Raw genomic sequence first — 12,310 nt, 5'->3', positions numbered from 1 at the left:
TCCATTGTACACATTTGAACCTGTTCTACATGAAGTTGCTGCCCTGGACTTATCGCACTGCTCCTGGCCTTGAGCATCTTTCCAGGGCACATTCTAAGCGTGCGGCCTCGACATTCCAAGTCCGGCAATGAGGGTTTCCTGACCTGCAAGTCGTTCGAGGATGTTTGGTGGTCTTCTCGGATTCGGTTCGCTGACTCTTTGGAACTTGTGAACCTGTTCTACCTGAAGTTGCTGCCCTGGACTTATCGCACTGCTCCTGGCCTTGAGCATCTTTCCAGGGCACATTCTAAGCGTGCGGCCTCGACATTCCAAGTCCGGCAATGAGGGTTTCCTGACCTGCAAGTCGTTTGAGGATGTTTGGTGGTCTTCTCGGATGCGGTTCGCTGACTCTTTGGAACTTGTGAACCTGTTCTACCTGAAGTTGCTGCCCTGGACTTATCGCACTGCTCCTGGCCTTGAGCATCTTTCCAGGGCACATTCTAAGCGTGCGGCCTCGACATTCCAAGTCCGGCAATGAGGGTTTCCTGACCTGCAAGTCGTTCGAGGATGTTTGGTGGTCTTCTCGGATTCGGTTCGCTGACTCTTTGGAACTTGAATTCCCTACGTCATCGGAAACGAGTTCATTCGCGACGCTCTCGAACAGGACTTTGTGAACGAATCGATACCCCTATTTAGCTCGCAGGTATAGGCCTCCATGTTTTGCCTTTCCTCAAGGCAGCTTTGCAAGCTACTGGATTGTCGAAGATAGACATATATGCTCTCCGTTGACGACTTGTTCACAAGCTCATACCAAAAGTCCACTGAGCTTCTCATGTCATATAATGGGTTCCATTCGAAAGACAAACCCCACACTCCATGCTGCCGTGGACGAAAGCGCATTCCGCACGACCATGATACCTGTCACGTAAATGCTCTGAGAGGCTTTAGTATATTCTGTTTGCATAGAAAAGGATCTTGGACTTGGGATTCAATGATGAGAGGGATGGCTGTCGGTGGAGCGTGCGGCACCGCTTTCTACGAGGGCAGCGTATAGGGGTCGAGGTCTCTTGACTCGTTCGCAAGACCGGTTCGTCTTTTCAGTTTTTTTTTCATCAAAAACAATATCGCGATCCTCAAATCCTCCAGCGGATGCGACAGCATACGCATGCGCGTGCAGCAGACAGCGTCATCCCCAAAGCGATCGCCCGGAAGAAGCACATGATCGTTGGGTACTGCGCTGGGAGTGGAAATGGGGGAGGATATCAGAGGGGAGGCATCTGGGCCCATTAGGGGCCATGGACTAAGCGATGAAACAAGCGCTGACGCGTCGCCGAGCATACTTTGGAGGACGAGGTGTGTTGGAGATGCACAGAAACCTGACCACAGTTAGGCGTCGCCATTGTGAAAGGCGCACCGAGGCTTTATACAAAGAAGATGAAAATGGCATGCAAAACGTAGATCGCAACATCCGTCTGCGCATGATTGCGTCGACCATGGCCGCAAGCAGCGAAATCCAGACGTGAACGCTTATTTGAACATCCCTCGACTGCTGACAATGGAGCTGGAACGACAGAACACATCTGCGTATCTAACAGCCGAACACTGGATAGAGGAATTGGAGTCGTCGCTTAAACGCCCGCAAAAGCTGTTGTCGTAGACAGTCAACAGGTGCTCAAGCTTTGGTGCATAGGACCGATGCAGGTTACAGCAACTGTTCCATATGGCTCTGACATCGGTCTGTGTGTCTGTGTCTGTGTCTGTGTCTGTGTCTGTGTGTGTGTGTGTGTATATGTGGGCAGAGTTACAAGCCGCATCAACCGATGCATGGCTGCGCTGCGTGATCGAGACGGTGCTCGCTGCTGAGATGACAGCCGCTGTTCCTCGGTGCAGGATGCATGGGCTGCAAGTGAAACGGGCGTGCGGCGCCGGTGTCCGAGTCGCTTCCAATGCGCTCGCTCGCTCGCTCTCATGACTGGTTTTGCACCTTCGCGACGAACCAGACAGAACAGGTTAGTTACACTGGCGGTAAAGCGCAAGATACCGCTAGACTGGAGCACACACCGGAGCGTCCTCCCGGTAGCTATAGTCGGCAATTCCGATGTAACACCAAAATCTTTCATGCGTGCATCCAAAGCGGCACTGACAGGCATGCACCCATGCATGCAGCAATGCCGGCACGCTCCCAGCCCTGGGGTGTGTATGTGTGTGCGCGCGCGAGCGGATCGTTTAGAGGCTCAGCGGTGAAACACGGGCCCGTGTGCACGCCGGAAAGCAGCACTCTCCGCGCTGACAAGCCATCAAATGAAACGGGTGCTTGGATTCTGCACCACAACCTCTTGGGTGGTGCATTTTTGTGATCCCCTTCGTCAACGTCGGTCTAGTGGGGGAGCATTGCTGCGGGCCTCGCGATGCCCCGCAACAGGTACGGTCCGTATATGGAAGTTATGTCTCATCTTATTCGGAAGATCGCTGGCCGTGCTGGGCGCTCGACGCCTTTCAGCGTGGCCGCTCCGGCGCTGATCGAGCGCGTACGCAGCATCGAATCTTGCCCGTTGGTGTGTGAGCGTTCACAGACGACTTGTGAAACCGATTCGAGCGTCGAGCAAAAAAGCCATTTGCGTGGCTGGACGTACACAGGATGGAAGCGGGTCGATTCCGGGGTTGCCACGGGCTAGGATACTGCCACTGGACTGGTGTCGAGGTAAGCTGGCGCGGCTGCATTGTGGCCCGGTCGGGCGCGGCGCTAGCGCCTGCCTCTGCAACTGCTTCTGCCCGCGTCCGATTCAAGATGCGTTGTGCGAGTGCGTTCGTACACCACAGGGTGAACGCAGCTGGTCTGCAGATATGCTGGCTCCCCGGTACTACTGTGCGCGCACGGAAACACGCCAATAAAGCGAGGTACTCTAACACAGATCCCGGTGACTGCTTGCGACTTCGAATGATGTTCACGGACCGGTACGATACAGGCGCGATTACGACCTTCTATGGCGTACCGCCACTAGCGCGCACCCACTGGCGCGCTCTCTGCTCCCAAGTTACTGCGCTACCAGACTACACTGACCTCGACGCGATCATTGAGACCTGCAGAAGCGCTATCCCGGAGAACTCTGAACTCTGGGGAAGCAAGTCTGACGTGACGGAGCGCGGCCAAGCAGTGCAACAGTTTCTGCACAGGCTGCGGCGCGAGGATCCGGAACGATTGGCCAAAGAGATCCTGCCGTCCATGATAAACCGGGAGAGGAAACGTTTCCTCATGGGTACCAAATTAACCGTTGCAGACGTCGTCGCCCTCTTTGCCGTTCGGCCGGTAATTGCACGGTGGAATCGTTCATCGGAAACCAGGTACGATTCGGAGGAGATGCTGAATCTCTGGGATTGGTTTGATTTCACACAGCACGCTGTGCATGAATTCGGCGACCAGGAGACGTTCCATATCGTGCTTCCGCCGGTGGCACACGCGCTCTTCGACTACGAGATCCTGGATTTGCAGGATGAGGCGCTGATCGATAAGCTGTGGTCTCCGGACAGCGACAACCAGAATGCGGGTGAAATACGGCTCGTGTTTAGTTCCATCCCAGACGAGGCAGCATCAGATGCCACAGCGGGAATCACCTCTGCGGTGAAGGACAGCGAGCGCGATAGCGGCGCAGGTGTGGGTGCTGGTTCAGGAACGAGGCGCAAAACCAAGGGCACTCGGGGCCGCCAGGCATCAGCTGATGCTAGCAGTCGAGCAGTGAGCAACGTGGACGACGAAGAGGCAGCATTCGAGGCCGTTGCCAATGCCGTTGACGTCAGCGGCGGCATCGGTACCGCAAACGAAAGTGCAAATGGGGCAAAACAAGTAAGCGCTTGGGGTAAGGCAACCACGAAGCAGCGCCGTAGCCAGGCATCAGCGACTGGCGGTTCTGGACAAGCACAGGCGGCGGATACGGCATCGCTTGGAGAGCGGAAGCGCGCCACTGATGATGCCAGTGGTAACGACTCGGAATACAATAGCGTATCGCCTCGACCTGCGCAGGCAAACGCCGCCGATACCATGTCGACCACAAAGGCTGCCTCAGAGGATACAGAGACGCGCTCTGAACAAGTCGATCACGAGACGCCTCCTGCGTCTATGGAGAACGCAGCTCCCGCAATGAAACTCTCAAAAACCAAGACTCCTGAAGCACCACCACCGAAAGCTGCTGGTCCATCGCCCACATCCACAAAAGAGGACCGGTCTCCGCTCGCTCGCGTCGATATTCGGGTCGGGGAGATTCTCACTGCAAAGCCGCACCCCGATGCCGACGCACTCTATGTCGAGGAAATCGATATTGGTCGAGACAGCGGTCCCGTTACGGTGTGCAGTGGCCTCCGCAAGTACATCCCCGATGCAGCAGAGCTACTCGGGCCGTGTATCGTGGTGGCAAACCTCAAACCCGTGAAAATGCGCGGTATTGTTTCCGAGGCGATGGTGCTCTGCGCCACCTCAGCCGACGGGACACAAGTGGAACTCGTCAAGCCGCCTCCTGGAGCCAAGCCCGGAGACCGCGTCTACTTTCCCGGTACAGATGCAGACCGCGATAACCAGCCGGATGCGCAGCTGAATCCGAAGAAGAAAATATTCGAGAAAGTTGCAGAACATTTCCGCACGAGCACGGATCCGTCTTGTGAGGCTCGTTACGGTGACATTCCGTTTACGACGGATAAAGGACCGTGTCGAGCCGCCACCATTCAAGGAGGCACGATTCGCTGAACGCCAGGTGTGCTGCGGGTTGCCCAGCGATGGGGTAACGTCCGAGTAGCAGGCTGTGTTGTTTGCGAGCCCGTGAACAGACCAGTCTGGGTATCGCTGCGCTCGGGGACGCGGAAGCTTCCGATTCCGTCAGTGCCTGGTGCCTCGTCCTCATCCGCTTATGATATAGGGTTTGTCCAAGCGACTTGGTTTGGTGCAGCGTTAAGGTGCAGGTGTGGCCGCCATTTTCTGTAGCGTAAATCAGCGTTTCCGCGTCGTGGTGTAGGTTCGTATGCGTTAGATTGGATCTGGCAGTGGTGGACGGTATCAGTTCGTCTACGCATTCGAGGAATCCCTTTTTGAAGGATGCGTTGTTATTCGTCGTAAAGAGAAGTCGAATAGATGGAATGCCAAAGGTGTCAGCTCGTTTATGCATTCCGTCAAGCTCTATTCAAAACGCCAGGTCGTTCGCTAGATAAATGACTTTGACGAATACAAGTACTGTCAGTATCAGATTGTCGATGTATTCGGGCAATCTCCATTCGAGCGGTACGTCCTTATCCTATATGAAAAAGCACAAACGCTTGTCGCTCATGCGTTCGCAGCGCCCTGCAGCTCCCGGATCACACCACGTATACCAAAAAGCACCCTTACTTAATGCAGTCGTTTGAGAGCATGGTATCCTGTTGCCACCATAACAGGAAAGCGAGCAATCACTCGTGGCGAGCGCAACGCCTCCGTATGGTCCATCGAGCACTGAACCAGAGGCATTCCATGCGCTCCCGCGATGATAAGCGAAGTGATAAGCACGCTGTCGATTCAGGTCATCAGCCTGCGCGATGACGCACGAGTTCGTGTGCATCCAGCTCTATAGCATAGGCCTGGCGCGCACAAATGAAAGCAAAGCGACCAGAGCAAGTGCCTCAGCAGGCTCTCTGATGCCACTGCACGATCGACAGTCCAGGGGATCCCTGCTCGCATCCAGAAAATGAGGTGCAAAGGCCCATTGTCGTACCGCCGGACGCGTCTGCGCTTACCGCTCCATCCACGCGAACTCATGATCCAACACCAGCTCCAACGGTGCCTTTCCAGATTCCAGTTCAGTGCTCAAACCTGATCCAGCTGCATAGCACACACTAATGCTTTCAACTCGTTCGCTGTGCAGCGGATGCTGCTCCAGCCTCGCGCACACCGCGAAGCGCCTGCACGTCCTCGTCAAGCAGTTTTCGTATCTGTGCGCAGGTCTCTTCGAGATCCTGGTTCTCGATAATAGCATCGAAGAGCGAGGGTTCTTCATGTGCTATCCGCAGCTCTTCGGCAGCAGTCTCGAGGCGGCGTTGGATTTTGGCCTCGTCCTCCGTCCCGCGACCACGGAGACGTCGCTCCAGCTCCGCCATGCTCGGCGGTCGCAAGAAAACGACGAGCGCTGGAAGCTTTGCAGCTCGGATGCTGCGCACGCCCTGCACATCAATGTCCAGTACGCAGATTCGTCCAGTGCGACGTACACGTTCAATGGCCTCCCAGCTCGTTCCGTACCACTGACCATGCACGGATGCAGTTTCGAGGAAGCGGCCTTCAGCGCGGGCTCGCTGAAACTCCTCCTCCGTGACAAAGTGATATTCGCGCCCGTCGCACTCACCAGGACGCGGTGCCCGCGTCGTATGCGATACGGAGAAGCCGAAGACGTCCGGGAGCACTTGACTGAGACGCGCAAGCACGGTTCCCTTGCCGACACCCGAAGGGCCGGCAAGCACAAGGCAACGAGGCGCTGCTGCCGCTGCACCCATAAAACTATTGGTGTGCTTCCAATAAAGCAACGGTGATGAGCAGGCAGCAGTCGTCGTTAGGGTCCAGGTGCGCTCCGCAACGTGGCGTTCCGTGACGCACGACACTGGTGCAACGTAGCGAGTTGGCTAGATGCTACGGTCGAGCGGGTGCCGTGAGTGTCGGTGCTGCAAACATGCACTATAAACGTTCACGAAACCTCGATGCGTACGCACACACAACAAAGAGACGTACTCGAGCGTGTCACTCGAGTCGAACTAGTGTGCGTTAAGCGGTGGTGTTGCTTCAGCAGACAAGCTTGCGCGCTGCCTGCTGTCGTACGCGACGTCTGACTCGACCGTTACCGTTCCGTAGGACACGAACACTGCGTTGTGTCTGCCCTGTGAAGCGTGACACGGACACCGGCTGCGCGAGCCAGGAGTACACGAGCAGCGAATCGTCGTCAGTTCGTGGAGAGGTTTGCTGGTCGGCTCTATGCCGTGGCTCGACGCCACAGACCCCAAAGTTCGCGCCTTTCTGAGAGCAGCGACTCAGGGGCGCAGCCAGCGCGATGTCATTTCCGGGCCTGGTTCAGTGCTTGACGACACAGCGACCTTCGAGAAGTGCTGGATATCGCACAGAGAGCTGCTGGACGTCGCGCTCGGTTCGGGATACACCCAGGATGCGGTGCGTGAACTCGTTCAGAGCACGCTCGTGCGCTGGCAGTTGCCGCAGGATGACACTTCGTTAAGCGCTGACGATGAAGCGCGGCAAAGGTTCCGAGCGTTCCTCGCACGACTCGAGTATGAGCAGTGTACGCAGTCTCTGAGGAAACAGGCGACTGCCCCGTTGCACACGGGTTCCGGGAACCGAGACGCCCTCCTCCTTAGCCAGCTCCTTTTCGGCAGTCTGGCCCTCGGCGCGTTCGGCTGGTGGCTCGGAGCTGTGCTCACGGATCTCATCCATGAACAGGTTGTGGACGGTGCAACTGGCTTGCGGGCAGTGCCACTCTCTTGGGTAGGCGCGGCTGTCGGTGTGGCCTTCGGTTTGTCCCTGGAGGCTGCAGTCTGGGCACTTCGCTGCTACAGATCAGATAATGGTTTATGCTAAAATCCACTGAAAACCATGGTTGATGTGCATGTGCGAAACAGAAAACGACATGCGACTCGGAGCAGTCGACAGAAAAAGTTCGATTCAGAGCCGCTGACCGGGCGTGATCCTGTGTAGAAGCGCGGTTGGATTCGCTGGGACGAGCACAATCGATGCTGACCAGCCCGACATGCCACGAAGCAGCGCTGATCAAGCGCTCTTCCTCGCTTGCGCACAGCAACCGCAAATCCCGTGTATTCTGTTCAGATTCCCCGATTTTACATTCTAAAAGACCCTTTCAAACGGGTACTGTGGAAAGCTTCATTCGCTCCTGAAAGGTAACAAGTTTCGAACGCAAACGGCACATAACGAACTGTTTGCGAAAGCGCATCCGTTGCATCCAGACGCTAAGCACCAGGCAGCCCGCATCATACACCAGAGCCTGCTCGCTCGAGCACGCAGAACACCGACACCATCTGGAACCGAACCTTCAACGGTTGCAGCGAATCCGTCGAAAGCACATATTTCAGCGCGACCGCCATAGATACCGCTTTTCAGAGCTGCATCACCAGGATTCCGCAGGATAGCATGCAGGACGCGTCGGTGCTCCCGCTACTCCATGCGTGACGCTACAGGCGTTCTATCAGGCGCTCAAAAGCAGGTACTCGGCGCACGATAGAACGTAAAAACGATCATTACATCAGAGAACAGGTGATGGAACCCGGATGCAGGGTGCTTTACGATGGCCGATCACCCTAGTCGTCAATGATCATCGTTCATTCGAGGACCCGTGGTCAAATTAAGCGTTTTGTCAATGAAAAAAATCAGCAGCATCGCTACACGCGATAGAACGCCGCATCCGAGGCTCGACGCGCGCGACGTCACCGCGCTGTCAACGGATTTCGTAGCGCATCGGGCCGCGGCGGAAGCGTACCGACGCCGCCGTAGCCGCATCGCAGGGCGATCGCGATGCCGCCTACAGACCCAACGTACGGGAGTTGGCCACCGGCATCGCCACCGGCACCGCCACCGCCACCACCGCCGCATGCTGCGCACGCATCGCGATGGCGTTTCATCACCGTCGGTGCATGCGTGCGCCGGATGCGTGCGTATGCGAATTCGAATGCGTGTCGGGTTGTTGTAGGACATACACGCACGTCGAACAAGTTCAATCGTTATAGAGGTCGCTATGATGCTTGGTTTCACAACGACATTCAGAGCGTTTCAGTCTCTTCCTCGAGGGACTTATCGGAACAGGGGGTTTCTTGGTGTGCAGCGCGGAAGCTGTACCCGCAACCGTTCCAAAACCCGCGTTGGGCACGTACTGGTGGCAGTCTCTGAGGGTGTTGGCGCAGGTACAGGCACGGGTGCAGAGAACGCCGCCTCGACATCGACGCAGATTGTTGTGGTGCCACGCACTGGCATCGTCCAGAATCGCGAGGCCAAAGTTGAAAAGTCTATTCAGCAGCCGCAACTTGCGACAGCGGCGGCAGCGGCGGCGCCGGCATCACGTCTCTGGGGTACGCCGCTTGGCGCACTGGTAGGCTTGGCGCTTGGTGGGGTAGCGGCGCTGCTGGCTTCGTGGCAGAAGGGTTCCCAAAAGAAGGATGGGTTGCAGAAGCCAGAGGACCAGGCAAAAGAGGGCCTCGTTCTGAAGGCCGATGCTTCCGCAGCAGGCTCGAGTGCGTACGGCACGAACGGTGACGGCATGGTCGGTACGAACGGGAGTAGCTCGCCTGCACCGCCGAGCCGGGAGCTGCGCAAAATCATACCCCTTGGTCTTATGTTCTTCCTCATTCTCTTCAACTACACTATCCTGCGTGATACAAAGGACGTGCTGGTTGTAACTGCGGCCGGTGCAGAGATTATTCCCTTTTTGAAGACCTATGCGAACTTGCCCGGTGCAGTGCTGTTTACGATTTTGTACTCGAAGCTCACGAATGTGTTCTCTCGGGAGACTGTTTTCTACATCTGCATAGCGCCTTTCCTCCTTTTCTTCTTGAGCTATGCGTGGTTTCTTTATCCCAATAGGGCGTTTTTGCACCCTAGCGGGTTTGTGAGCTGGGCGCTGCAGTATTTGCCACCGACATTCGCGCCTCCGCTGGCGATTATCGGGCACTGGACATCCGCAGTGTTCTATACGCTCGCGGAGCTTTGGGGTTCCGTGGTGGTTTCGCTCTTGTTCTGGGGATTTGCGAATGAGGTGACCACCGTAGACGAGGCGAAGAAGTGGTACCCTGTGTTTGGTCTGATGGCTAACGTTGCGCTGATCTTTTCGGGTCAGTACGTTCGTTTCGTATCGGATATACGTCAACATCTGCCGCCCGGTGTTGACGGATGGCTCGTGAGCTTGCGCTATTTAATGGGGGCAGTGGCGGTATGCGGATCAATCATCGTGGGAGTTTTCTACTACATGCAGCGCAAAGTAATGACGGATCCGACATTGGTCGATCCGGCGCGTCAGAAGAAAGCCAAGACGAAAACCAAGCTGGGTCTTGTCGAGTCAGCCAAGTTTCTGGCCGCGTCGCCGTATATTCGCAACTTGGCCCTTCTGGTGATCGCGTACGGCATGTCCATCAATATTGTGGAGGTCTCGTGGAAGAGCAAGCTCCGTGAGCAGTATCCAGACCCGAACGCATATTCGACCTTCATGGGCTGGTTCTCGACTTGCACGGGCTCGTTCACCATTATCATGATGTTGGCAAGCCGTATCATCTTCCGCCGCTTCGGATGGGGCGTGGCTGCAATGATCACTCCGATTACGCTAGGCATCACGGGCATGATGTTCTTTGCGCTAACCCTATTCGCAAAGCAGCTGAGCCCAGTCGTTGCCGCGCTCGGCACGACGCCTCTCTTCCTGGCGGTACTCATCGGTGCGGCGCAGAACATCGCTTCAAAGGGCAGCAAGTATTCCCTGTTTGATCCTTGCAAGGAGATGGCGTATATCCCACTGGATGCAGAGTCGAAGAGCAAGGGCAAAGCTGCCATCGATGTGATCGGGAACCCGCTGGGCAAGTCGGGAGGCTCATTCATCCAGCAAGCCCTTATTTTCGCTACTGGATCCTTGGCCGCCAGCACGCCATTCCTCGCGGTCTTTCTCGCATCCATCATCATCATGTGGCTGGCTGCGGCTCGTAGCTTGGATCGGCAGTTCACCGAGGCGATGGCACGGGAGCAACGCGAGGCAGAAGAGCTTATCAAGAAGGATCCAAATCTCAAGTCTGCGGCAGCGCCACCTTCGTAGAGATGCCTATGCGCACACCATTTAACAAACGTCACAGCGACACGGGTGGGAGCCTCGTTGCCTTCTGCTTCGAGTTGCCATACGCCCGCCCGTCGGCGTCGAATGATGTAATGACCGCCACTGCACAGGGAATCACGTCGGAGGCTTGCCTCGGGGGATGATGCCGAACCGCGCCGAGCAACCCCAACACAGCTGATCATGCCGTCCGCTCTCGGCCGCCAAGGGGTTGCGGGTCTGTTTGGCGCTGCTCCAGCGCCTTCGTCTACAGCGGCAGCAATTGGCTACACGGCATCAGACGTGCTGCCACTGCGTGTGCGCGGGCAACCCCATGCAGACTCATTTCAATATCGCCGAGTGCGTCTCGTACCATGCGGATCTACGGGGACGGTGCCGCATTCGAGAGCATCCTGCAAGGCGGTCGTGCTAACGTCGTCGATAAGCAGAAAGCGGGAACCAGGCCGATGTTCCACAGGCGACCTCCTCGGGCCAAAGCCGTCAACCTTCCTGTATCATAGGCACGAATCTCTGGCAAAGGATATTGCGCGTGTGCAAATGGATCGACCCTATGTGTTCACCTAGTCAACGTAAAGGCATTTGATTTGCTGCTGGTGCTGGTCCAGTATTCGAGTAGCAGCGGCGGCGCGCTTATGGACGCGACACTGTGCGGCGCTGTGGGCAAGTCGGTCTGGTGTGTGTATGTGTGCGCCTGACATCGACAGCAAAGAGAATCGATCTTACGATATAGTCCTCGCGCATGGGCAGCGTCTAGCGGCGCTGTGTGGAGCGAACTTCCCCGGGAATCGTTCCGTACACCGTATGGGCAGTGTGCTGCAACGCAAAAGGCTTGCGATGAAGAAATCAGTGGCCTGGAGCCACAGAGTTGCATGACGTCCCGCAGCACGATACTGCAATGGTATGGGCTGGGCCATGCAACGAGACTCGGGCGGGGTTCAGATACAACTGGAAAGGTTTTCCTGGGGAAAGGGTGAACGAGAATACTGTACTATTACTCGATATAAATGACGAGATTATCATGCCACAATCCAGCCTCATGGGGTTCCGAGGCCACTCTCCTGAGAAAACTTTACGTTCGAGGGCAATAGTGTAACCCCGAGAGTTCACGTGTCACGCTTTTCAAACCCGGTCGCACTGGAGAACGGAAGAAGACCGGATACGCGAGCTCCCTTGCGGTCTCTGCAGCGTCAGGCAGCAGCGCAGACACCGATCGCCGCCGAGCACCACGTCCATAGGTTTCGGGCTTGAGGATCTCTAAACCGTTCCAGACTCCCCCGGAAGTTTCCAAGCAACCCGTATACAGCTGGAAATCGCGCCACCGCTACCTCTACCCGGTCTCGTTGCCAGTGACTATCTACGGCATTCCAGAAGCGGCACCCTGCAGAAGCGAAAGCATCTGCTGCGCTCTTGCCGTATCCCAGCGTCGCGTCGATAGCGGTACTCGCCGGGCGATGCCGCCGCTGGTGTAAGACAGACAATCCCAGCTCCGTCGCCAATCCCTTACT

General features: G+C 56.4%; 3 protein-coding genes and 1 non-coding gene across 4 annotated transcripts; 2 read left to right on the top strand and 2 right to left on the bottom strand.

The window, feature by feature from the left end:
* Nucleotides 1–2,617: 2,617 nt before the first annotated feature.
* Nucleotides 2,618–4,714, top strand: CYME_CMI042C (tyrosine--tRNA ligase; the record flags this gene model as incomplete). The annotated part of the gene is made up of 1 exon (XM_005536176.1): nucleotides 2,618–4,714. One exon carries the CDS (start codon nucleotides 2,618–2,620, stop codon nucleotides 4,712–4,714), a length of 2,097 nt encoding a protein of 698 aa, XP_005536233.1.
* A 1,124-nt stretch (nucleotides 4,715–5,838) lies between these two features.
* Nucleotides 5,839–6,480, bottom strand: CYME_CMI041C (guanylate kinase; the record flags this gene model as incomplete). Its single annotated transcript, XM_005536175.1, has 1 exon — nucleotides 5,839–6,480. One exon carries the CDS (start codon nucleotides 6,478–6,480, stop codon nucleotides 5,839–5,841), a length of 642 nt encoding a protein of 213 aa, XP_005536232.1.
* Nucleotides 6,481–8,735: 2,255 nt separating this feature from the next.
* CYME_CMI040C (chloroplast ADP,ATP carrier protein) lies at nucleotides 8,736–10,790 on the top strand (the record flags this gene model as incomplete). Its single annotated transcript, XM_005536174.1, has 1 exon — nucleotides 8,736–10,790. One exon carries the CDS (start codon nucleotides 8,736–8,738, stop codon nucleotides 10,788–10,790), a length of 2,055 nt encoding a protein of 684 aa, XP_005536231.1.
* Nucleotides 9,440–12,203, bottom strand: CYME_CMI039T. The gene has a single exon (XR_002461320.1). It is a non-coding gene; the product is annotated as a hypothetical transcript (transcript).
* Nucleotides 12,204–12,310: the final 107 nt, after the last annotated feature.

The sequence above is a fragment of the Cyanidioschyzon merolae genome, chromosome 9 (assembly GCF_000091205.1).
Source record: "Cyanidioschyzon merolae strain 10D DNA, chromosome 9, complete genome".
Taxonomy (NCBI): Eukaryota; Rhodophyta; class Bangiophyceae; order Cyanidiales; family Cyanidiaceae; genus Cyanidioschyzon; species Cyanidioschyzon merolae.
This window is presented reverse-complemented; position numbering and strand designations above follow the sequence as displayed.